Source organism: Lissotriton vulgaris, chromosome 2_2 (assembly GCF_964263255.1).
Source record: "Lissotriton vulgaris chromosome 2_2, aLisVul1.2, whole genome shotgun sequence".
Taxonomy (NCBI): Eukaryota; Metazoa; Chordata; class Amphibia; order Caudata; family Salamandridae; genus Lissotriton; species Lissotriton vulgaris.
Window position 1 is genome coordinate 108694859 of NC_141688.1, and position 27707 is coordinate 108722565.

Consider the following 27707-nt stretch of genomic DNA (forward strand, 5'->3'; position numbering starts at 1 on the left):
ACCGAGTCAGCCGTATCCAGGCCACTTTGAATGACCTGGCGCGCAGCAGCGTGGGTATCATCCAAAACCTCCTGGAAATTCTTCCTGTCTTCATCAGACAGTTTTGGCAGCAACTGTTTTGAGGAATCCATCAAGGCATGGATATACCTTCCCATCAAACAAGTTGCATTTGATGATTTCAGTGCCATGCTTGCAGATGAAAACACCTTCTTAGCCGACTGGTCAATCCGTTTTGACTCCTCGTCAGCTGGAACCTGAGGAAAAGCTCCTGAAGACCTCTTCGAGCAAGCCGCCTGAACTACAAGGCTCTCAGGCGAAGGGTGAGCTGACAAAAATTCTGGATCCTCCGGTGCCACCCTATATCTCCGTGCCACAGTCCTGGAGACTGCAGATGCAGACAAAGGTTTCTTTCAAACCTCCAACACTGGCTCCAGAATTGCCTCATTAAACGGTAACAAAGGCTCAGTCACAGAGGATGGAGAATGCAACACTTCAGTCAATAGATTGGACTTAAACTCTGGAGGAAGGAAGATTAATGTCCAATAACTCAGCAGCTTTCCTCACAACTGTGTGATATGGGGCAACCTCCTTTGAAGGAGCATCTGAACCAGGAGAAAATCCCACTCAGGGGAAACATCAAGGCCACTTGCATCTTTTAATTCTGCAAAATAGTCCTCAGAATCAGGAAGTTCACCTTCCTCCATCTTCCGCCGATAGCGAGTCTCTTCCGCAACTCTTTGTGCTTCCCTCCTGGAGCGGATCCTAGGGACTGGAGTCGATGGATCCACAACCGACTCCATCGGATTCGGGACCGGCGTCGAACGCGGATCCGACGGCGCCGCTTGCGCCGAACGAGGACGAACAGACGGCGTCTCTGGAAGAAAGGGCATAAATGGAGCCTGGGCATATGCCTGAGGAACACCCAAATTGTAAGCAAAATGACCCATGGGGCCCGCAGGCTAACCAGAGGAGGGGTACATGGCCCTTGCGAAGACACCATACATAGCGTTAAGATAGTGTGATGGGTCTTGACCTAGAGCCATGAAAGGAGTATAATTTCCCGGCACTGGCTCTGAAGATTGTGTACCTGGAGTCGGGCATGTCGGCGCCGACAAAGGAACCTCTTCAGGCTGCTCCTGGTCTTCTTTCCCTAGCTCGGCTTCACCCGGATCCGAAGAATGGACCGAATCCGAAGGAGCCGGCGTCGGTGATCGAGAGACTTCGACTTCAGGAGACACTTCCTTCTCTGGCGAGACTGGTTTTGAATGAGAAGGATAGACCTCACTTCTGTGACGTCGAGGAGAAGATGTCTTTGGCGCCGGTTCCTTATCAGAATGATGCCCCGAAGAGTGTTTCTTTCTCTTATGTTTCTTCGACTTCGAATGTCCCGACGCCGACTTCGAACCCGATCTGGATTCGGTACGAGATCTCGACCTCGATCTTCTTTTACTCGCCTTCTTATTCTTCTTCATCTTGGCAATAAATAATTTCGCCTCCCTTTCCTTTAATGCCTTAGAGGTGATCTTCCTGCAACACGCACATCCATCGACGTCGTGATCAGAAGATAAGCACCATACGCAATCCTCGTGCGGGTCAGAGATGGACATCTGCTTACCACACTCCCTGCAGGGTTTGAAACCAGATTTTCTCCCAGACATCTTCGAAAGGAAACAAGAAGAACAGACCAGAACAACTACAATAACAATGTTACTACGGAGAGTCCCAAGAAACCGTTTGGTCGACGGCGCGGAAAAAAGGGAACTGAAGACATCACGCCGACGAGGCCCTATTATGGATCCAGTGATGTCAGCGGGATCGTGAGTGAAGTCGTACCCTCTGTGACGTCATCCATGACCTCACCGGAGTGGAGAGCTACAAAAGTTTCTGATTGGCTGCTGTGCAGGGGATATCCACAAAGTGAGGAATCCACTGGCAGATGGATCTATCAGAAAAGAAAAAAACTGATGTCGGCACGCCAGGCTGGGGCTTATGTGACCTCGCTGACGTCACGCCCGCGGATGACGTCAGGACGGAGTCACAAGGTACTGCCCTCTGGCGCGCAGAGATGCTGTGCCAAAGAAAAAAATTGCGGATCCAGTCTCACGCCTGGGGATAATTCAACGTTAAGGAATCTATGGCTAGTAGCCTCTATCAGATGCATCATATCGCCTCAATTCTCTGTCAGGTGGGGAAGAAGCTGCTGAAGTAAGAGACTCTGTGGCATGGGTTGTTGAGTAAAAAAGCTTAATCATCTACAGCAGCCCTCTGTCACTAAGTGATGCGGCCACTTACCACTGGCACCGAAAATCCCAAAGTAAAGGTTTCCCTCAGGGTAACAAAAGCTCTAACATTGAAGTCCCAGGCTGCAATATTCTGTAAGCAAGTTCACTTTAGTTGCCCATTTTAGTTCCAATACCTCTGCAACTCTACATACAACCACCGGAAAGGAGGCACTTTCCTAGATGGGAGCCCCAATAGGCAGTCCAATCTTGTCTCTGGTGAAGCATCAAAGTCACTAGGATTCTTAAAAAGTCTAAATACAGACCAGCATCAGTATAGTGAGGGTGTAACCCTATACAACCTGCTTCTTTTCATTAGGGGCGAGCCACTGAAAGCTTGAGCCAGGCTCTGGCTCAGGTCAAGGTCCTGTTGAAACCTTGAGTCCATAACTAGCTGAGCTTTCATGTGGCTTCTGCCTACCTCCCTCTTCCCAGGATGTGGCGTTATGGTCAGAGCTGCAGAATGTGGAACTGGGTTTGAGCCTCAGTGTCAACTCAACAACCTGTGATTCCGGGTAAATTACTTAATCTCATGATGCATATAAACAAGACATGTGACCTTGTGTAAATGCAACTGGTGCTCATGTGAAGTGCTCCCATAACCCTCAGGTCGAGTTTTAACTAAACAGTAAAAACTGCATTAAAATGCACTGAGAGAAAAAATAAAGCCTTAACCTGAAGAGAGACAATCAGATATCCATTTACTGGCTGACTTGTACAAAGTGGGACCAGAAAACCTGGACAAATTGTCGCTTCCCCACTTAAATTTTGTTATCTTACTCAAATGTTTTATTTTTCCAAAAGAAAATACATTACTTACGTGTAATTGTGGTTCTCCAGTAATGACATCTTTCATAGAGTCAAATGCTTGAATCATTCCCGGTCGTCAAGGTGGGAGTCCCAGGGCCCAATTGAAAAAGCAGTACAGGTTATACATATTCCAGAAGGGCTACAAAAAATTCACTACAGTAACTTATCACAACATTACATAACAAGCATCTGCAATGCAATAGGTCTCACATTTACGCGAGTTTAAGCAATTGGCATTGTAAATGCCAATGCCTTTTTTTATGTTTTTGTTTTTAAAACATAAATAAAAGGCATTGTCATTTATAATGCCAATAGCCTAAACTCTCGCAAATGCGAGACCTATTGTATTCCAAATGCTTGCAGGCATCTCTAAGTTGCCCCCTTCTTTCTCCCATGGCACCTGAACATCTCCCCGTTTCCTACGAGTTAAATAAACAAGCCAGCCGTCACAACTGCACGAGAGACATTCCTGCCCTCCTGCAGTAAGAGAAACTCATTAAAGAAAATAGTGATTACAGACTAAAAAAGACGTGCTGTGTAACAACCGAAGTAAAAGGGCCAGTCCTTATGGGAGGCTACAAATGAAGACAAGGCAAAGGAGGGATTAACAGGCCTAATAATGAATCAGAAGCCAGCATTTACGAAGAACACTGACACAAGCCAAAAATAAATGCGAGAAGAGAGTGGGCGGGGCTTCAAGTACATACTCCAATATAGCATGGCTCGCAGAGCAGCGCATGGGCTGTCCAGGCTCGGCCTAAATACTAAACTTGTCAATCAGGCGACAGTATTTTTATTTATTTTATTTATTTATTTTCGGATTTATAAAGCGCATGGCTACCCCAGCGACGAGGCGTCCCAGCGCTATCAGAACCCCTCGGACCAGAGCCAGTAGTGAAAAGCCCACAGATAAGCTGCTTACAAGGGAAAAAGCCAGGTTTTTAAGGTTTTGCGAAAAGCAAGATGATTCGATGTAACCCTCATGGGGAAAGGGAGTGAGTTCCAGAGCTTCGCGGCCAAGTAGCCAAAGGAGCGACCACCGGCCCTCTCTTTCTGGATGCGTGGGACACAGACCAAGGCAAGATCGGCAGAACGCAGTGGACGGCTCGGTGCATAGCGCTCCAGCAGGTGGAGTAGCCCCGTTGGGGCCTGTCGTGCCAGAATCTTGTGGGAGTAGCACAATGCTTTAAATTCGATGCGACGATCGACTAGCAGCCAATGCAGCCTCGGGAGTACATGAGCAACCGAATGCGATCTTGGCAGAGCAACTAGAAGCCAAGCCGCCGCGTTCTGGGCCCTCTGGAGGCGTCTGATGCTAGCCTTGTTGGCGCCCAGATAAAGACAGTTGGCGTAGTCCAATCTGGACATAATGGATGCCTGGATGATGGTCTGGCGCACCTTGGGAGGAAAGAACCAGAGCAGTGGTCTAAGGCCTCGTAGAAGTCCGAAGCAAGTCCCTGCAACAGCCTTAGATTGCTTTTCAAAGGACAAGTTGCTGTCGAACCACACGCCCAGGTTCTTCACTGCCTCCATGGGACAAGAGGCGGGCTTCAGGCGATCCGGCCAGCATTGGTCGGACCACAGCTCGCGATCCCTGCCAAAGAGGAGAATCTCAGACTTGCTGGCATTCAACTGTAAACAGTTGGCTGCCATCCAGTCCGAGATTGCCAGGAGATCGTCCTTAAACTTGACCAGTGTGTTATCGCACTTCTTCAAGAAAGCTAGCACCAATTGGGTGTCATCGGCGTAGGACACCAGGGATAGTCCTCTGCTCTTTGCCACCTCACCCAAGGGTCCCACATACAAGTTGAACAACAAGGGACTCAAAACGGAGCCCTGCGGGACTCCCCAGTGTAGAGAGTGATATGGAGGGACCAGAACCTGGAAAGATCTGTCCTCAAGAAAAGACTGCAACCAGGCCAGCGCAGAGTCTCCCAATCCCACTTCCCTGAGACGCCTCATAAGGATGTCGTGAGAGATCGTATTGAATGCGGCATTAAGGTCCAGGAGGACCAGTGCCACAGAGTCCCCAATGTCCAGACTCCCTCGGATGCTCTCTGACACGGTGAGTAAGGCAGACTCAGTAACCTCTAGAACACTCGCCACAGATGCTTCACTACCTCAGATTTTCAACCACTATTGGGAAATAAATATAATCCCATCAGATAAGGTGAGCTTCTAAGGAGTGGAGGGTGGGTTGCATGTGAATTTATAAAAGATGGCAATACAGGAGGACCACAGTTACAGCTAAGTGACTTTTTTTCTTCAACAGTATTGGATCTTTTATAGATATGCATGGTTGAATAACAATAGCTAGCAGTTAAAACAATGCACAATAATGATCATGAAGAGAAAATAGTGGATGCTGGGAAAATGGAAGAAACAAAAGCTCACCTTATTGGTATAAATTGTGCAATACTGCTTGTTTCACTGCTGCATCCCTCTGCCCTGTTGAATACAGACAGTAGTGCTTCATAAACGTGTGTCTGCTCTTCCAAGAAGCTGCTAGTGAGAAGTTGGCCTGATATGCAGTGCTCACTATTCTAGTGATCACTATGTATCATTTCAAACGACCCTTATTGATGATTGGTTGTAAGTCAACCTTATAGACCAGCTATCCTAGTAGCATGGACAAGAGCAGTCTTTAGGCTAAACTCTAGAGGGCGTGTTAAGCCAGCTGTTATACCATCACATATACCCCTTGAACACCAAGTGAAAGGACACCACACAAGTTGTTATGAAAATAAAAGGATATTTATTTATAACAAGTGTACCCTGATCTCTTTATGAGTCAGGGAGCTAAGCACACAACAAAACTCTTAAGAAAATACTTTAAGTTGCACAATTTACACAAATGCCCGAGGGGCACGAAAAACCATATACTACAAAAGTGGAATATGAAATACTAGCAGGTAAGTAACAAGATCCAGAAGCTTTAGGATCGCTAGGACTACACTACTGAACCTTCAGGTTAGCAGCAGGAGGCCTAGGGAGATCGGGTGCAGAGTGTGCACTCTCACGCGGGATGCGGGACAAAGTCTATGGATACTAGTAATCACAAAGTTACAGTTATCGGACGAATCCGACTAGATAGGCTGAAAACGAAAAAGGATCTGGACACTTAAGATAGTGAACCTACGTTGGAGCACTGAAATGCTCAGGTTACCTAGCCCAGAGGCTGCGGCTGCATAGGGTTCAAAAGTCGTCGGGAATCCTCGTTACAGTCTATGGAGCCTGAAAGAAGAAGTTGCTGGCAGGCGACCAGTGATGAAGTTCGATGTGATCCAAGGCATAACGGGTACCTCTAGAAGGACCTATATTACTTTTACCAGAGGAATATATCCTAGAAACATTCACATTTGAAGGATGCTAAAGATAGAAGCCAAAACATGACGATATTATTAAACCATATTTTTATTTATCTTTTTATATGTTTTAGTGTGAACTATTAGTTTATAGATATTTGTGCATCTGTGCATTTCATTTTATCGCATAACATCACTGACATAAGTTCATAAACGTTCATTATATAGTTTATACAATTGAATAAAGTGAAAATCAGAAAAAGGATGTGCCCCTAACAATGTAATATATTACTAACATACATACACTCTCACATACCAGTCATACCTCTACATTGATTTAAAAATACATAACAACATATAAACAAAACTAAACACAATAAAACAATAACCCGAAGGTATTAATTGGTGGTTCACAGTTGGAACATAGATTTAACAGTTCTACCAATTAATCATTGATCTGTGTGTCCTTGACCAATCTTTGATTCATTATCCAGATCTTTTTTGGATGTACATATTACATTGTTAGGGGCACATCCTTTTTCTAATTTGCACTTTCTTCAATTGTATAAACTATATAATGAACGTTTATGAACTTATGTCAGTGATGTTATGCGATAAAATGAAATGCACAGATGCACAAATATCTATAAACTAATAGTTCACACTAAAATAATATATAAAATATATAAAAAGATAAATAAAAATATGGTTTAATAATATCGTCATGTTTTAGCTTCTATCTTCAGCATCCTTCAAATGTGAATGTTTCTAGGATATATTCCTCTGGTAAAAGTAATATAGGTCCTTCTAGAGGTACCCTTTATGCCTAGTTCGCCTTTGTCTCCCCCCTCTGGACCTCAAACTAACTGGGAGAACTCTTCCTTGTTTCCATTTGTTCGATGTGATCCAAGCCTGGATCGATGATGGAGACGACCTGAAAGCAGAGGGGACTCAGTTCTTAATCACTAGCCAGTGATCAGATGGGCACCAGGATGGCACCGGATGAAGTCACCCCGACCAGGTGAGTGGGCGACGCTGGGCTCTTCAGTCTCTCGGACCAGGAGGCGTTGTCGGCGACCAGGATGGAGGTGCGAGCTGTCCCACGAACGTGTCTGCTGTCGGCGCTGCTGAAACCAGGATTGGAGCAGCAAGCCTTGGCAAAGGCAAGCCCACGCGGTGGAGACAAGATGGCGTCTGGAGTGGACCAGGAGGGTCCGGGGTGCTCCTCTTTTGGAGGGGAGCATGGGCCAGTCTGGAGCAACCAGACCAGCGATGGAAGTGTTGTGGTTTGTCGTCAGGAGGGCTACAAGCCAGCAGGCAAGTGGCCGGACAACGCGGTGAGCAGCAAAGAGCAGAAGGACCCCACGCAGATCTCGAGGATGCTGGGGGGGGCTGGACTTCGGTGCTGGAGCTGCTCAGGGTTAGGGCTTCTCAAACCCCAAAGCACTCACTCGAGGATCCCTCGGCGGTCGTGCTGGATAAGCGTCGTGCAGTTTTGAAGATGGCCGGTCCCTTCAGGTCTCGTCACACCCACGAATCTCAGCTGGGCCGATGATGTAGGTAGAGGTCAGAGATGCCAGGGAATCCGGGTCTCGTCGAGCTGGGCAGTCTTGATCCGGAGGATGGACTTACAGCAAACCGCATGCGCTTAGATGGTGCCCGCTGGTGCAGGGTGGCTACTCCTTAGCCACAAGGGAGAGTCTTCAGAAATGTTCAAGAGTTCTTTCGTGGAAAGTAGTCAAGATTCAGAATTATCTAATTTGGGAAGGGGGCCTCCTCCTACCTTTATACTAAAGAAAGGGGCTGGCACGCGACTAGGTCCTGCCCATGGGTGGGACCAGGAAGGGGGTGGTTACACCCCTCTCCCTTGTCCGGACTTTCCCCAGCTCAGGGGCTGGTGTGCCCCTGGAACTGGTTCAAGCCGGCATATGCACAGTGAGCACTGGGGTGCCACTTGCAGTCACCTTCCTCTCAGCCCAGCCTGCCTGGGATACACAAAACCCTGTCTGGGATGGTGCTAGCACCGCCCCTGACAGGAAACCCTTTGTCCAAGCTCTCTTCGCTGGAAGGACTCCCAGCAGCAGGAGCTCAGACTTGTGTCTGTGGTGGCAGCATCCATTTTGTGATGCTGAGGCTCGAGTTAACTTTAACCGGGGTTCACAGTTACACACATGTCGTGTCCCTCTAGAAGGGTGGAATGCTAACCCAGTCACCAGAATTGGCGAGGGGTTAGTATTCCAATTCGTATGACACCTTACTCGACATGTTTTGATAAAGCGATACCAAAGTTGGCAAATAACCGCGAGGATTATAATGCACTTAAGAGTATATGGTACGCGTTATCATGGAACAGCTATTAGGACTTGGTTCCGCAAGCTGCAAACGGGCTCAGCTCATGCCAGAGCACCATCTCACATAATTCCAAGCACTCTGCCTTCAGGATTGTTAAGGCCTGCCATAGGAGTGACTGATAGGAATACATGTGTCCATTTTAGGGTTAGATATAGGTATACTATATCTAAAGCAAAGGGTGATTACACCACCTTGCCCCAGCTGTCGTGCAGCCAGTTGTGTCAGATTTAGATGGCCAGCCAGGAGTGGCATAATACATGCTGCAGCCTCTGGTAGGCCCTGGGTACACCTATGCCCTGGATACAGGGACTGATAAGGTGGCCCAGTACCAATTGGCATATGCACCTAAGGTACACGTGTCAATTTAGAGAGAGAGCAGCTAGGCTGTGGGTCTGATTAGCAGGCCCACAGCCAGGGAAGTCGTAAACCAGTGAAGCTAAAAGCAAAAATCTGGGGTGATCATAGGATTGCAGACCCTACTCTCCTACACTGCTCGACAAATGTCTTGAAGAGACACTCAAGCAAAAAGACCCGTAGAGAAGCTTCTTGTAAAGCGTGCATGTACCTTAGCAAAGATAGGTTTTCCTGCTATACAATAACAAACTGGAAAGCCAAAGCAATCCATACTCTGGAGAGTGGAAGCTCTTTTCGTAGGTTACCATAAGCAACCAGTAATTGGTCAGATTTTTCTTAACTGCTGTGTCTGATGCAAATAGAATTTTAGGCACCTTTTAACATCTAATGTGTGTAACATCCTTTCCGTTGCATCCCGTGGGTTTGGAAAGAATGCCTTTAGTACTATGGGTCGTTAAGATGGAAGTCTGTTGGAACGTTTGGAATGATTTTGGTATTGGTTCGCAATATCACTATCTTCTCTGAACTGTAGAAATGGTTCTTTAATTGTGAAAGCCTGTATTTCACTTACTCTTCTTACAGAAGTTCAGACTAATAAAAGCACGATTTTTCAAAACAGAAATGTTATCTCTGCTTTGAGAATGGGTTCAAATGGAGCCTTCATCAACTGAAAAAGAACTAAATTAAGATGCCAAGATGGAGAAAGCGGTTTTATTGAAGGGAAGGTTCGGAAAAGTCCTTTAAGAAATTATTTGATAATCCTATTGGACCATAGAGATGTTGAACTGGATGATCTTCCAAATCTTGATCAAACTAAGTGTACTTTTTTTTAAGTCAGACCTGTTCGGACTAAATGTAGCAGATAAGGCAGCCTAGGTTCTGGCAGAGCTGACATAGGATGCAGTTATAACTTTTGACACCATAAACAGAAGCATTTCCATTTAAGTTGATAACTGTTGTTGGTGGAAGCAACTCGGGCCTTAGCAAGAATCTCATGTTCTGGTGGGATATTCAGATTCAAAAAATTGTGTTCAGGTACTAGGCCAATAAGGGTAAGGATGTCAGATACGGATGAAGTATTTGGTTGTGACTCATTGATAAAAAAGCCAGAAAAGGTTTCTGGTGAATGTGCTGTTTCTCTGATAGCAGGATTAGTTGGTGAACCAATACTGTGTGGGCCATTTCGGGGCTATTGGAATTATCTTGCATGGCTCTCGCTTCATCTAATAATGAAGCATAGGGATCAGGGAAAAAGCATAAGCAAAGATCCCTGACCATCTTATCAAAAGCACATCCCCCCACAACCCCGGCTGTGGTTTCCAACTAGCGTAGAACAGGCATTTTCGATTCTTATGAGTTGCAAATAGGTTTAGAAGTTTTCTGCCTCAAAGATTGAAGATATTTTCTAGAGTAACTTGGTTGAGCTCCTACTCGTGGCAGCTGTTTTGGTTCTGCTTAATGTATCTGCTTAACATTTCTAATTTATGCAAGATGCTCTGTTCTTAACTGCACTTGATGTTTCAGTTCTCATTTAAAAAATCTTTTGAGCTTCCTGAAACAACGCTTGGGATCTCGTGCCATCTTATTTGTTGATGTAAAGCAATGTGGTAGTATTGTCCATGCGTATCAGCACTGATGATATATTTATTCAGGGAAGGAAACTCTCCTTTGAGTTCCAATAGATTTATAAAGAGACCTCTGTGCTGTAGAGCCCACTATCACGATTTTTAAATCCTGAAGGTTAGCACCCCACCGCTATAAGAAGGCATCCATTGTCACCACAAAATCAGCCATTTGAGGGAGGAAGCTTAATCCTACAAAAAGATTATTGTCTTGAGGCCACAAGGCAAGGGGTTCCTTCAGGCTTGAAGTGATCTGGATGATGTCCACGAAACAGACTTGAGTTAGTAGCCATTGTTTTTCTAACTCTTCCTGTAGAGTTCGCATTTGCAGATGGCAAATTGGGATTAGAGGAATGCAAGAGGACATCATCCCTCAAAGGGATTTGAAGAGGCAAACTGAAACAGACCTTATTTTCAGTAACTTCGTCGCTAGGAATTGGAGTCTGGACCGTCTGTCCTCTGTTAGATATGCTTTGTCTGGCATGGTGTCTCAAATTTCTCCCAAAAATGTTAGAGTTTGTGATGATGAAGTGATGATTTTTGCTGGTTGAAGGTGCCAGACTGGCCCTTTCACCTTTTGTTGCCTCTCACCCAGTAGGTGCCTTTATCAGCCAATCGTCTAGGTATGGGAATATTTGATAACCTTCCTGTCTGAAATGAGCTTCCACTAGAGGCAGACATTGCATGAACTGATTGTGAACGCTGGCTACTCTGAATCTCAACAATGTTCAATGCTTTGGGTGAATTGTGATGTGAAAATAGGCATCCTGAAGATCTAGTGTTGTCATGTAGTCACATGATTTAGGAACTGGAGGAGGTCTTGAAGATTGACCATGCGAAACATTTTGTTTTTATTTTTGTTTAATCTCTGCAGATCCAAGATGGGCCAGTCTTGTTCTTGATTCAAAAGAATCTGGAATAGAAGCCCAACCCTTTTTGGTTGTGGGGTGCCCTTTTAATAGCACCTTTGCAGAGCATGGTTCATACCTCCAAATGTAGTTGTTGAAAATGTGGCGAGGATGCTTCTCTTGGAGGTGTATGAGGTGTTTTTTGTGCACTCTAGAGTGTTGCCATAGGTAATTAAATCTAAAACCCACTTAACCATTGTTATTAGTTTCTACTGTTCAAAATAATTTGCAATTCGTCCACCTACTGTTTCCAGGAACAGTGTAAGTAGCCGGAAATTTAGCATCGTCACTGCTTTTTACTTGTATCCTTTACTTGGGAAGTTTGCTTTCTTCTGGTCATTTAAGCCTCTGATGGCGCTGCCTGTACTGTTGTTGAGGATATTGCGGCCTGTATTGTACTAAAAAAGGCTGGCATTGTTGAGATTGATAAGGCTGATGTCCGCCTCTATAGGAAAATCGACCTCTGCCTCTTGCTGCTAGAAAATTAATTCACCTCATCTGCAGAGTCCGTAGCGATGTTGCTATGACTGTATCCATTTCTATTGACTGTAAAGCATTGTCAATGTGTTTGCAAATAATGCCTCCCAGTCATATGGCAGATCTAGTATTTTATTCTGAAATGTGATGGAATTAGCTTTAAACCACCCTTTTCCGCTCAGTACCTTAGCACCTGCTAACTGTCAAAAACCTTTAGAAGCGATATCCATCACACAGTAAGTATGTTCCGATGAAGTTCTTCCACTCTTCTGTAGAATCTTTTTCACTTCCATCTTTACATCTTCAGGCAAATGATTTATGAACTGACCGATATCCGAGCACATTTGCCCGATGTGGTATCCAAGGATTGTTAGAGAATTGGCAGTTCTAACAGTAGTCGCTGCCATAGTGGAAAAAGGCTTGCCTATGTTATCTAAAAGCCTATCCTTCCTATCAGGTTGCATGGAGATGGGCACCAAGGTTTTTTATGGTTTTGAGCTCCTTTAGTTATGATGGAGTCCAGCTTTGGATGTCTTAAGCAAGCTGGTGAACTTTCAGGTACTTTTAATCTAAGACAAAAGCAACTGTTGCTGGATTTTTCATTATTTGTACACCTTCCTACCAGATTAAATCCACAATAGGGATAATCCTAATTGATTTCCTAGCAGACTCCTTAAAGTCATATGAAAAACAATCGGATTCCGTTACTGGCATTTGAAGGTCAAGCCTTTTTTTCTGCTTTTTCCATGAGAGTATGAAATCCCCAATATCGTCAGGTGAAGAATCCACCTGATGAGGAGCCGGTGATGATGGCTCAGAAGCAGGTAGTCACCCCATTCATTGAATTCAGTTTGGTCATCGGGTACGTCACTTTCCTCTATAGCAGATTTCCCATCACTAGCAAGTGGAACTGTGATGTTTGTTGCTGGTCTCCTTTTCGGGGTATGCACCGTCGGAAGATTACGCTGTGTGCTCAGAGAAGGACTCAAGGAGATTTTGGGGATTGTATTGGTTGTGTTGCCGATATAACCTTTGAGGGTTCCTGAAATTTCTTGAAATAATCTTGCAACATGCTTTGCAGTTCATTAACCAAAGCTCTTGGTACATGGACCATGTACTCTTGAAGCTGATAATGGCTATAGGGTTGATGGTGTTCCATGTATGGAATAGATTTACTAGGAAATTTCTCTTCTGAAGAGTAACAATCCTCCTCAAATATATTCCTCACTTTCCTCCTGATATTTAACATTTAGTTCAGAAGAACTATGGGTTGTTCCAAAGGGTTCTTCATCATCCGAATCCTCCTCATCCAGTAAATGGGTTGGTGGAAGCGGTGAAATTACTTGGAGAGGTGTGTTCTGGCATTTGTAAAGCTGATAATGTATTGCCTTTGCCGTCAATGTTGTCAAAGTCAACATAATCAGTTTTTTCATCATCAATAGTATCACTGTCACAGGTATCAACTGAGTCGTTGACGGCTTCCTCTTCGACGCTATCTCCGTGGAAGACATAGGTGTCAATGCAGACAATAGTGTTATGTGTGCCGTTGATGATGTCCTCATCGTTGTTAATGGTACTTTTTGTCCGCTGTTTTTTTCGTCACTGTTAAGTCAGATTTCTACTTTGCTGGTACTGAGGAGGGTTTCTTGAACTGTGATATAAACTTTGGAGAAGGTGTTGTAGGTTCTGATTTCAATATTTTTGAGGAGATATCTGTGAGAAGTTGGCCTGGTATATGATGTTCACTATTCTAGTGAACACCTTGCACCAGTCCAAACAACCCTTATGGTGATGGTTGTAAAGTCAACCTTATAGACCAGCTATCCTAGAGGTAGCGTGGACAGAACAGTCTGAGGCTAAAAGACTCTTGAGGGCATGTAAAGCCAGCTGTTTTACCATATGTAACCCCTTGAATATCAAATGAAAGGACACCACACAGGATATATATAACATATATATGTATTTATTCACTAACACACCCCTCTGAACTCTTTATGAGATCAGAGGCAAAAGAACATAAGTTACACTCAGAAATACTTTAAATAGCACAATTTACAGTTAGACAGTGGAGTGTGGAGGGCTGGTCTTCGGTGCAGGTGGAGCTCGGTGTCGGGGTGTCTCAGTCCCCAGTGCACAGCTTCGAGGAGGCCTCAGGAGCTGCGCTGTTAGCAAGGTGAAGACTTTCCAAGTTGCCTGGTTCCATGGGTTCAGACACCTTCCACGGGGCTCAGCTGTGCTGGAGTCGTGCAGTGGGGTCAGAGAGGTCTGGGAGTCGAGGTCTTGTCAGGCTCTGTGCTCGGGTTATGGAGGGAACGGGGACAAAGCAAGCCGTTGAGTTGCTGGATGGTGCCTGGTTGCCCAGGGTGGTCACTCCATGGCCACAAGGGAGATTCTTCAGCTCAGGTGAATGTCGAAGGGTCCAGAGTTTCGTCTCAAGTCGATTCCAGGATTAATCTAATGTCTCCTGGGTCAGCTCCTACCTTTATACAACTAAAGGGGGCTGGTTTAGTTTGTAGGTCCCTCCTGTGGGTGGGACCAGGAAGGGGGGTGGTTACACCCCCTTTCCTTTGTCCAGTTTCGCGATAGAGCTGGGGCTGGAGTGCCCCAGCAACCGGTTTGAACTGGGGTATGCATGATGCACCTAGTGTGCTCCAGGCAGTGTCTCAATTTATTCAGCCCTCCCTGTCCCAATACACATCCTCCTGTCTGGGGTGGTGCTCGCACCTCCCCAAGCAGGAAACGTATTGTCCAAAACTCCGTGACTGGAAGGACTCCCAGCAGCAGGAGGTCAGATTTGTGTATGTGGCAGCAGCATCCGTTTTGTGATGCTGGGGCTCTGGTTAACTTTAACCGGGATCGTTGGACTTAACATGTCTTCTCCCTATAGAAGGGTGGAATGCTACCCCCGTCGCCAGAATTGGCGAGGGGGTAGTATTCCAAAGCGTATGACACCTTACACGACATGTTTGGATAAAGCCAAACCAAAGTTAGCATCTAACCGTGAGGATTATAATGCACTTAAGAGTATATGGTATGACGATATCATAGAACAGCTATAAGGACATGGTTCCGAAAGCTGCAGACAGGCTCAGCTCCTGCTAGAGCACCATCTCACATGTAACCAAGCACTCTGCCTTCAGGATTGTTAAGGCCTGCCATAGTCTATATATAGTAGGTATAGAAATACTACACCTAACCAAGGGGTGATTACACGACCTTGCCCCAGCTGAGTGAACAGCCATTTGTGTCTATTTGAGTGGCCAGCCAGAGGTGGCATAATACATGCTGCAGCCCCTGGTAGGCCTTGGGTGCACCTATGCCCTGGGTACCTATGGTACACTATACAGGGACTCACAAGGGTGACCCAATATCCAATTTGGTATGTACCTACAGTACATGGAGTCCATTTTACAGAGAGAGCAGATAGCCTGGGATCCTGAATAGCAGAATCCCAGGCCAACTAAGTCGAAAACCAGCTAAACATTAGGCAAAAAGTTGGGGGCAACCATAGTCAGGTATCCACATTCCTACAGTATCCTCTTTCGAATGCTTGTAGGAATGTTCATTTGACGAAACAAGCTCTTTCTATGACCCATGATGAGTTTTTTTTTAGAGCTTTCTTGGTAGTTCATGAGGCATTGGGCCTTCTGATCTTTCCTGCTTTTGAAGCTTCCACTGAGATGTTAAAGACTCTTCATCCTCCTCCTCATAAAGTGGAGTGTCCTTGGCTTAAAGTTTTTGAAGCCATATCAAAATCCTCTCCTCCCTGTGTTTAAGGGTTTTTGAAGAGAAAGTATGGCAATTGTTAGTCTTTTACCTTATGGGAAGAGTGGAGGAAGTAAGTGCATGCCTTGTGAGAATCCTCTGAATGTAGCCCTTTCTTCCCACAAGTTCCCAGAGGTCTGAAAGTATTTTTTGGGTTGAATCTGACATCTCTGGTAGACAAGCTTGAACAGTAGACAGTGCTGATTGTGTGGAATGTATGTAAATAGCTAACATTTCTGCATAACTAAGCAGTGCTCAAGGAGACTCCCTTCACATGATATGCAGTAGAAAATCTGAGAGAGTGAAGTCTCTCTGGGGACACTTCTAGAGGGTGCTGTTGCATGATTGGCTGGAGTTTAGTTCTTATGTAATGATGTGGATAAGTTATTGTAGTGAGTGTATTCCAGCCATTCTGAGCTATGTATAACCTGTACTCTTTTTCAACTGTACTGTGGGACTCTCACCTTGACGATAGGGAATGATTCAAACATGTGAATCTATGAAAGATCCTATACTAGAGGACTCTTTTTTCCTTTATTATCGCGTATGAAAGCACTTTTAAATGTGTGAGTTCAGACCTCCAGTTGTACAAAATTATCGCTTTTAATAAGTACTTCTCAGTGCAGTGCCATAATATGCCTCATTAATATCAAAGCTTGTACATGTGAAAGAAGGATAATATTACTTAACCAGTAAGCTTCTGTTCTTGGCATGTAGAGCTGAGGATTCACATGCTTGGCAGACTCCTGTGATCTGGTGTTGGGTCCGGATGTTTGCAAGTTGTTTTTCTTCAAAGAAGTCTTTCTTAGTCACAAGGTAAGGTGACTCCTCCTTTCGGTGATAGTGCGCATGGTCATCGACTCCATTGTTATATTGTTTTCCCACAAGAAGGTGAGAATAGAGTAAGTAAGTGTAGTGTAGAGATGTCCATGCATGTAAATGTATAATGAAGAACTGCAACAACTACCGGTACCTGGGTAGGTTGGGTGTGCGCATGGGAATCTACAGCTCTACATGCCAAGACAGATCCAAGAACAGATGCTGACTTCGGAAGTAACATCCGTTCGAGGCATGTGTGCTGCAGATACGCATGCTTTGCATAGACTATAAAGCAGCATACTCCCAAAGTGGTGGCTAATCTGTAGATGTTGCAGTTGTTTTGAACAGTGTTTCAAGTACTTCTTGGCTTACATTAGCCTGTTGACGTGCTAACGCATCTACACAATAGATAGCTAGAGGAATTTTACCTAACAAATGCCACAGAAGTCATTTTGACTTTAGCATATCATAGCATGTTTGAATGCATTTAACATTCCATTTTGTAATACTAGATTTAGAGATATAACAGTTTTTTTGTGGAAGTCATTTGTTAAAGCTCTTTTAACGTCAAGTGTGTGAAGAGCGCGTTCTGCTACAGAATCAGGTTGAGGAAAGAAAACTGGTAACTCAACCGAATGGTTTATATGAAAAACAGAAACTACTTTGAGAAGGAATATAGGGTTGGCACGGAGAACTATTCTGTCTTTGTGTAGCTGAAAGAAAGGTTCCTCTAGCGTTAATGCCTGTTGCTCACCAAGTCTCCTCAGTGATGTAATAGCAATGAGGAAAGCAACTTTCCATGAGAGGAACTGTAAATAGCACTTGTAGAACCATGAGCCTTGTGAGAACAATGCGGAGATTCCACACTGGGGCAGGAGGGATCCTTGGTGGTATTACCTTTTTACCTTTTTAAACATTTCTAAACATTTCATGAAGGCCTTGTTTACTGGAATAGTGACAGATGTTGCCTAGTCTGTAAGTATGCAGCTACTGCTGCAGGTGCAAACGAATAGACGTGTAAGCCAGTCCAGTTTGTTGTAAATGTAACAAATACCAAATAATGTTTTGTATAGAAGCATCTAAAGGATTGATTTTGTTGTTATTGCAATATACAGCAAATAGTTTCCATTTTGCGGCATAGCAAGCTATGGTGGTATGCTTTTTTTGCTTCTTTTAGAATATTCATAGATTCTGGTGGTACATTTAAATAACCAAACTCTATGACTTCAGGAGGCAATTCGCTAAATTCAGTTCTTCGGGATTTGGATGTCTAATTTCTCCATGGTTCTGTGTTAGGAGACTGGAGTTCAGGTGTAGTTTCTGAATTATTTGAATTCTGAATTATTTCTGAATTCTGAATTTCCAGAATTAGTGTGAGGGATGTTTGCCTGAGTTTCCGAACTACCCACGGAATGAGCGGGAGAGGTGGAAAAGTGTAGGCAAATATCCCTGACCAGTTCATCCATAGGTCATTGATCGCAGTTGTGGGTCCTTGGAGGCGAAGTTTGGGCATTTTGATTTTTCGTCTGTGGCAAATAGGTCTATTTGCGGAAATCCCCACTGTTGGAAGTACGGAAGAACAACTTTAGGGTGAAGTTCTCAATCGTGAATTTGCTGCCGCCTTCTGCTGAGGAAATCAACAATTTGGTTGTTTACTCCTGGGAGATTTTCTGCCAGAAGATAAATCTTGTGATGGATCGCCCAATTCCAAATGGCTTGAGCTTGTGTTAACAGCTGGAGAGAGTGTGTCTACCCTTGCTTATGCACATAATACATTGCTGTCCGATCGGACTAGAACAGTTTTGGCAATGAGATGAGTTTGAAAAGCTTTTAGTGCTAGGAAAACTGCTAAGAGCTCTAGATAGAGGATGTGGACAGCCTTGTACTTGTTGCTCCACATGCCTTGTATTGTGTAATCTATGAGATGAGCCCCCCCCAACCTGTTAGAGATGTGTCTGCTGTGAGCACGATCTATGGAACAGGGTCGATGAAAGGCCGGCCTGCTGATAAGTTTTGTGGGTTCCACCCCTGCAGAGAGCGATGGGTACGACCGTCTACCAACACTAGATCGGTTAATAGACCCTGTGATTGATTCCACTGACGTGCTAAGCACTCTTGTAGGGGGCGCATGAGAAGCCTTGTATGAGGTACAATTGCTATGCAAGACACCATCATCCCTAGTAGTTGCATGAACACTCTGGCTGGCAATGCTTGGTTGGGTTGAAACTGTCGAATGGTAGCCTGAATATTGTGTATTCTGGCTACATTGGGAGAAGCTAGACCTTTGCCTGTGTCTAGACTGGCTCCTAGATAAGACTGCATCTGTGAGGGATGCAGGTGAGACTTTTGTGCATTGATGGTGAAGCCCAGTTGATGAAGTAGATCTATTGTGATCTGTGTGTGCTGCAGACAGTTCTGGTGAGTGCTGGCTTTGATGAGCCAAACGTTTAGATAGGGGAAGACGTGAATTTGAGCAGCGATTACTGCCAGGCACTTGGTGAAAACTCTGGGCGCTGTAGTAACTCCGAATGGAAGTATCTTGAACTGGTAGTGCTATCACAAATATCAGGTATTTGCGATGAGCCGGATGAATTGAAACATGAAAATATGCGTCTTTTAAATCTAAAGTAGACAAAGTCTGCTCTTTGTAAAGGTGGGAGTACCTGTTGAAGTGTCACCATGTGAAAATGCTCTCACAGTATGTAACGGTCTAGCTCCCTCAGATCTAGAATGGGTCTTAGGGAAACGTCCTTTTTGGGGATGAGAAAGTAGAGAGAGTAAACCCCTGAGCCCTGGTACTGTATTAGAACTGGCTCTATTGCTCCTTTTAGTAAAAAGGGCTGGACCTCTTGTTTTAGCAAGTGTATCTGTTCTGGAAATAACTTGTGAGAACGAGGTGGAATGTTTGGGGGAATGCTGGTAAGCTTCAGGCAATAACCATTTTGGATAATTCCAAGCACCAATTTGTCTGACGTTATAGACTGCCAAATGGGGAGAAATTCTTGAAGTCTTCCCCCGACAGGTGTGGTATAATCAGGGGAGCGTGGGCAAGTCACTGTTTGTTGGGCGGAAGGAGAGTTACAGGGTGTGTTGCCCTTACCCATACCCTTGAAGTAGTTGCCTCTACAACCTCCTCGAAAGAATCCTCTGGAGGGAGAGGACTGGATGTTACCTTTGTAAGTCGAGGTATTTTGATCTGGGGATGTGGTTATTGACCCTCCTCTGTAGGGGAGGCGTAGAAAGGAACCTCTGATGGATGCGCCCAGAGATTTAGGAACTTCAGTGTCCTTTTTCATCTTTTCTAACGCCAGGTCAATGTTAGGGTCAATAGGTGTTCATTATCAAAGGGTGTGTTAAGGATCGATTGTTGGTCCTCAGGTTTAAAACCTGAAATCCTTAACCAAGTGTGTCTCTTGAGCAGGATGCTGGTGTTAATCTCTGTAGCTGCGGTGTCTGCGGCATCTAGAGTACATTGAATAGAGAAATTAGCTTACCGTCATTCACTAAGTCCTGTGCCTTAGCCTTATGCTCGTCTAGGCTCAATTTCGTGCCAGTGTGCTTTGTCATACCTGGCTAAATGGCCTTGGGTATTTGCAATGCACCATTGATTTGCTGCCTGAGCAGCTATGCGCTTGCCAGAATTAGTTTGGACTGTTTATCTGATGGAGGAGCATCCCTTGATGTTTGAGAATTTGCTCGCTTATTAGCGTTTAATACCATTAGGGAATCTAATTGCAAATGTCCCTTGATAAAGATGGGGTCTGTAGGAGAGGCTTTATATTTTTTTCCACTCTAGGAGTTAAGATGCGGGCTCTAACTGGATCTTTAAATATCTTATCAGCATGTCACATCATGCGCTTAAGCATTGGAAGTGATTGTGATGATCTGTATGTGGATGTTAATGTCTCAAACAAAAAATGTTCTTCTAGTGATTCTTTGTAGAGCTCTACCCCATGGTAATGTGCAGCCCTGGCAATGAGTTCTTGGTGTGCTGCATTGTCGTCTGGAGGAGTTAGTTTGGCTGGGTAAAGGTCTGGATCAGTATCACCTGGGGGATCCACTGTGTATTCTGTCCATGGATCTATTGGAATATTCATCCCCCGTCATCTGCATCACAATTGTCATGATGAGATTGAGGAGAATCCTGAGGTGTAATTTGCAAAGGATTCGGAGGTGGTAGAGGTGATGGTAGATGTAAAGGACTTGTAGCCACAGATTTTTTCTTCAAGGGGATTTTCTAAGAAGTGTCCTCTTCTTGAAGCTTGCATTTCTGAGGTGATTTTATGTTAATATGTCCAGTGTCCAGGTTAATATGCAGCCATTTTTGCTTGGGATCGGGTGTTAATGGAATAGTGTCCAATTTCGGATCCGAAGGGGTCTCTTTATGTTTCGGTGCCAAAGTTTTCAATGCCGGCGTTTTTGGTGGGGACAGAGGCTGGCCTTTTGGCGCAGAAGATTTCGGCTCTGAAGGTTGCTTGGCTTTCGGCGCAGGGGATTTAGAGTCTGAGCTGGAACCGGAGGCTTTTAGCTCCGAGGACGACTTTAGTCGGAAGGCATGATTGTGGTTTTAGTGCCGGGCCCGAAGGCGGGGTGTCGGAAACGTCATCTCGGTGCCAACCTTGGCCAGGAGGCAGAGGTGATGCCGAAGCCTTTTGTTTTTTGGAAATAGTTAGTGGGGGCAATGGGTCTTCGGTACTCACGTCACTATGTCCCTGCAGCAGTTCTTTGGTGTCAAGGTCTATCTCGAGCTCTGAGTCTGAGTCCTCTTCGGAGAAGGCTTCATCCTCCTCTGCCGCTGATGCCTCGATTTCTTCCTGGCCTGAGTTTTCACCGAAGATGTCCGGCGTGTCTTTGATACTTTGACGATGCATCTCTCGATGTCGAGCCAGACGGACGCGAAGAATCTTCTTTGATCGGAACGATCTGTAAGCATCGCATTCGTCTTCCTTGAGCTCCTGCGACAAGCACAAGTTACACACCTTGTGTGAATCAGTGTGCTGATACTTCGTGTGGCACTGAGGATAGAATGTAAAAGGAGTCAGATCCATCGACAGATTTGACTCGGCGTAGTTATGCCTCAAGGGCCGCCCACAAAGCTTTCCGATTTAAAGTCTATTCTGATGTCGAAAACGAAACGTGCAGAAGTGTGAAACGCATACAGAAACAATACCGTCCAGGGTAGAAGGGATTGCGAGTTGAGGGGAAACCAGAAGAACGGTTTCGAACTGGAGCGCAGCAATGCACGTCCCAACCCGATGGAGGAAAAAAACAAAAAACAATCTAACAATGGAGTGGATGACCATGCACACTATTCATGCAAGGAGGAGTCACCTTACCTCGTGACTAGGAAAGACTTCTTAGAAGAAAAACAACTTGCAAACATCCGGACCCAACACTAGATGGAAGAGTATGCAAAGCATGTGAATCTACAGCACACGTGCCTCGAACATACTTTTTCAAATTTTGAAGAGACTATTATTTTACATCATGTTTGTTGTTTGATTTTCAGAGCAAATATTTTCAGGGCTCTGCTCGTGCACAGGCTCTAAGATCTGAGCCAGACCCGTGGTTCGGTTCCGGCTTGGCTCTCTCTGAAAATTTGTTGACATGGCCATCTCTACTTATTATACTCGCCATGCGAAACTTCATGATATTGCATCTCAATCTGAACCAAACACTAAAAAATACTGGTGGCGAGCCAAAGTCACTGATGGAGAATCTTCTTATACCATGGTCTATGCCTCAATGGACTTGTAAAGAGATATTGGTTGAGATCTAGACAAACTCTGCTCCGTATCTGAGATCAGTGTCGGATCGATAACTGGCATGGAACCACTGAAACCAGTTTGGTCTTCGGCAAAGGAGTGGAGGTGTGACAGGAAGCTGGACCGACTCGTAAAGGAATTGTTCAGTGCTAGAGAAAGTCCCGCCAGCAGAATCATAACTGGATGGATCTATGGGGCATGAAGGGGCTTTGGAGGACTCTGGATATTCCAAAATGCTGAAGCATTGCCTCCCTGAAGGAGACTACCTGCTGTGAAGTCAAAGATACCACAGGCCATATTGGCTTCAGCTGGGCAATGGGGTCAGACGACTGGCATGGATTTGGGTCTCTATAGTGCCAACTGCAGGATCTATCACTGGAACAGGACAACCCGGGAGAGGACTCTTTCCCGTTTCTGGTTCTTGAGCTAAGACTTGTACTTCAAGTTTGTCTTGGACTTGTAAGAGAATGAAGACCTGGATGAGGTCTTGGAAACGAACAGACTTGGAGTGCAATCAGCCCTATTTCTTGTGCTCGGTGACAGAGGTATGGCACAATTTGTAGCTTGCAGTCTTCAGGTGAGAAGTATCTCAAGCACACTGCCATAAAAAAACATACTTTAGAAGTCAATGAAGAACTAACAAAATGCTGGATCTGTGGCAACGGGCTCAAAGTAAAAAGGAACTGACATTAGCACGCACAGGTGGGGCCTCTATGTTACTCTGCACCATCACTTTTGGAGGCTGGAACAGTAGGTTGTGGAGTCTAATCGTGTCACTGATCAGCACGCAAGAGCAATGGATACAAAGATTATAGATCCAGTCAGGTGTCCCTGGGGAAATTAAAATGTGAGGGATCTGCAGTCAGAAGTAACCATATGTGGTCATGAACATTTACACCATATAACTTAATTTCTATGACTGGCAATGCCAAGGTGTGAGTAGAACTATTTTAAGCTGAGTGCAGCAATCTAATAAAATAAGCAGCCATGCTATGTGTATTGCTCACAAGAGAATCTCACCAAAGTGATCAAGTGTACTCCAAACGCTGACTTGCACTAGGGAAAACCACATCCCCCCCAATTCCTCCTGCAGTCCAAATGATCCATTATGGGTTCCCTTGGAAATAGAAAAATTTGCATAGAGAATTTTTCTCCACATATTGCTTTGAGCTCGGTTGAACCGCCATAGATATTTTTCAGGTCAAATCAAAATAATTTGTTACAAAGGATCAATGCAGCTGACCATGGTTCAGCACCTCAATTTCAAAGTAAAAAGGTAAGTCCTTTGTCTGTGTACACCAGTCCGGAGCTTGCCGCACTTTCACTTCACTGAGGATCAGACAAATTTATGAAGATAAGGATGGTGCCCCAGAAAAGGAGTTAAAGAGAGCTTCAGATTTATCCAAATATGTTCTTTATTTTTTTTTAATTCAACCAAAGCCAACGCGTTTCGTTCCATTGGACTTTCGTCAGGGCTCAGATGTCTCAATATAGGCCCAAAATGGTCCTGAGCCCATGGGTTCGAATTCGTAAAAGGCCTCTGTAACCACAGGTAAGTAGAATTCTGCAGAGAATCCCCGCATGGACAGATAGTATCAAGTGGCTTAAGGTGCCTGCCTACACTCCTCTGTATTAATCTGGAGGTTTGCTCGAAGGGGACCGGTGACCCCAAAGTGATAATTGAAAATAACAGAGCCAGTGTAGCGGCCTGTCATCCTCCGTATTAATCTGGAGGTTCGCTCGTAGGGAAATAGTCACCCCAGAGTGGTAATCGGAAATCGGTGGGCCAGTGTAGCGGCCTACCGTCCTTATTAGATAAGGAGCGCTCCTCGTATCTTGCTGTCAAGATAGATACGAATACGAATTCGACCCCAAAGGCTCAGGACCATTTTGAGCCTATATTCAGACATTTGAACCCATATTCAGACATTTGAACCCTGACGAAGTTCTAATGGAACGAAACGCATTGGCTGTGGTTGAATTTTAAAAACTTAAAGAACATGTTTGGATAAATTTGAAGCTCTCTTTGACTCAGTTTCTGGTGCATCGTCCTTATCAAAAGATAAATGTGGGGAGGGTCAAAAAGGGCTATATTTAACGACCAAGACCACTCACGCCCTAATAATAACTATCAAAACACGAAAAAGTGGCCTGGTCAGAAAACTGTTAGTGTGCCGCAACTGAACTATATCCCCAAGGCCATTAGTAACACTAGAAGTGATGACCCAGGTCTGGTAAAGAAATTCCCATCAGCCCACCCATTTGGTGGAAAGTCGTCATATGGGAGATGTCACCAATCCAGATCTCAGACAGTGCACCTAGTCATGGTGCAGAGATGGATTATCATGATGTGAGTTCAGACCACTGGGCTTCACTGGTGATGCTAATGGGGTGCAGTGCAAGTGGAAAAAATTAAAGTGAAAAACGTGAAGATAAAATTGACTCCAAGAACCAAAATTTAATTTTAATCAGTATGGCGCTCGGGTCAAGATTAAAAATTGCCAAAGTAGTTTGAAATAATAACTATATATAGGCAAAGTGAGTGGAGGTCGACATGTTTCAGCTGTACTGACTATTGGTCTTAGCTTTCTTCAGGACCATTGGGAAACTGCGACTGCAAATCAAAGTGACTATTCACGCTATGTACATTGGATAAGTCCTACCAGTTCCTCTGAGCCCAGATGAATACTGTAGGAAGTCCAGAACTTTATGTATCTCCCAGCATTGTGTGGGAATACGCCTCACCTCAACCGGTACCCACTCGGGAAAAAGGAGGCCCCGCTCTGTCCGTCGGTACCTCGACACCAGCGTCCGAGAGGGAATGGAGGTCCTTATCTTCACAAATCAAAATCATTGAGAAGTGTGGCTCCCTGGTTAGAGTGGCAGACTCTGAAGCAGAGATCAGGCCCGGGACCAGGGTTCAAGTCCCGACGTGGCAGGGTCTTGGGCTCAATGTCCGCGGACCCGATAATTCTCACAGGGAGAGCCAGGAAGGGTTCCACAGCGTTATACAGCGCCGGGACGCCCCGTTGCTGGGGCAGATGTGCGCTTTACAAGTATACTACATTTACATTTACATTGTCAACGTTTTGGTCCATGATCCTGTACATTCCTGAAACATTCTGTTTTCGAGCTTTGTTAACTATCCCAAGTAAATTATCGAAGAATGTAAAAAATTAGGGAAGAATGTGGTCAACTTACTCTATCAACCTTCATGATTTGGAATCGCTGAGAGATATCAGCAGTGTTTGCTGGCAGTCGAGACCGTCCAGACACAAATCTCATGAAAAGAACCCTCTCCTCATTCGAAAACTCCTCCAGAGTCTGCCAGAACCACTGCACCAACTGATGTTGTTCGTCAACTTCCCTGTATCGCACAACCTTCTTCAGGACTTCAACAGAGATCTCCGGCATGCCACACACCATCTGTTCTAGCTGTTTCGCAGTGAGAAGAGACAATAAAGGAACAGGCACGATCCATGACATCCCTTCACGAACAGCCGCCACCTAAGAAAAGAATGTTGTAGATGGAGTTGAAGATCACACAATTCTGTTCAAAAAGCAACATGAGTGGTAAAACAACTCATTCAAACAAATCCTTCTTACAAAAGTGACCCAAGCAAAGTGTTTTCAGTCTATAAAAATCTTAATAGAATACAAGTATTTCATAGCAAATTACTTAATTAAAAAACATTTTTTTAGTAGACAAATACGATCAGTGACCCCAAGTGGTTAACACCGCCATTAGCCCCAAAGTTACAGAACATTTAAGAAGGTACTTGGACAGTCTGCTTTTTGTGTGTACCTTCACTTTTACGTCCCTATTTTACCTACATGCAAATAAAGACCAGTTTCTGTTAGAAGTACCAAACCTGACTAAAGATTGAGTTTATTCTGCATAACTCACTGTCACAATTTACAAAAGTTTCTAAACCACTAAAGTTAGCCTCACTGCCTGATTTTGCTACTTCTGGATTGCCAAGGGCCTTAAAGGAAGTATAAATTATCCAACAGGACTGAAACTGTTTTTGCGGCGTTATACCACTAAAGATAAAACTGCATCTGCAACATTTGTACTGTCAACTAAAAGTGATGGCCCCAGGACCAACTGGAACGGTATAAGATTCATTCAGTCTTCTCTAGCATTAGCCACATTACCGTTCAGGTTTGTGCCACTGGACAACCAGAGACCAAGTTACTTATTTCTGGCTGATACGTCTTACCATAGATTCCTTACCGCCCCAGGCAACAGAATGGGTCAAAAAATTCTGCTAGATGGTGCTATGCTGCTGTGCATTGGCACCTTACTGCCCTAGAGGTGACTGAGAACAGCTGCATTTAAGCGCCACCCAGCGCCCTGACACCAGTTCCTTTCTTTCTGCGCCAGCCACCGTGAATCGAAGCCAACTTTGTCAGTCTTTGACTGTGCCATTTGGTGGCACAAATGGGATCTGCAGTAGAACTTCCACCTTCAATGTGCTCAACACTGGGTGAGCCTATCTGTCAACACTCCTATGTTGGACGATGTGGTCCAGGACCATTAGCGGTGGATGACGGATACCAGGCTGTTCTCCCTACCCCATCCAGAGCTCACAGTGGTGATGGATGCATATAATCGGAGTTGACAGGGGAAATCAGAGTGGCATGTTTTTTTTTCCTAATGTCCTCATACCACCATTATATGCAAATAATAGCCTGCCAGCCGATCTGTACCTCCCAAGGCTTTTGTGATATTTCAATAGCACCTGCGCTAGTGTCCTTCGAGTGTCCTGGCTCTACAGACCACGTAGGTGTAATCATTGGACAGAAGGGGTTACACACTTATGTCTCCATCCCAATTCTGGAAGGCCACCCATATCTTGGCATGTGTATTGGACTCCAGGTCAATATCTATTTTTTCCGTTATTCTTACTGCTCATAGCCAATCCATCCCTTGTGGTGGGGAGGGTTCAGTAAATTTCTTGCAGATTTCCTGCCTAGCGAGAAGAATTAGATAGAATACCAAGGCCTGTTTATCCCCAGTGATGTCATCACATGGTTGATCTACTACCCCCAGCATTACTAATAAGAGGCTACTTCGATATTTGTATCAAGGATTTCATTAATTATCCTTTCGACCTCAGACCAATATCCCTCTAACTGAGGGCCTTCCTGAAACATATGCTTATCATTAGCACTAACCACTCCGCACCTGTGACATTTAGGGGGGGTGGGGGGGGGGGGGGGGGCAGGGGGAGGGAGAAGGTTACAA

General features: G+C 44.8%; 1 protein-coding gene across 9 annotated transcripts in view; it reads right to left on the reverse strand.

Annotated features, from left to right (window-relative positions):
• The window catches only part of HERC1 (HECT and RLD domain containing E3 ubiquitin protein ligase family member 1), a 2101515-nt gene that overhangs the window by 13069 nt on the left and 2060739 nt on the right, over positions 1-27707 (reverse strand). For all 9 annotated transcript variants that reach the window (XM_086959402.1, XM_086959399.1, XM_086959397.1 and 6 more), the window contains exon 77: positions 25658-25963. In XM_086959402.1, coding sequence (XP_086815528.1) covers positions 25658-25963 — 306 coding nt within the window. The remainder of the gene's footprint in view (positions 1-25657; positions 25964-27707) is intronic.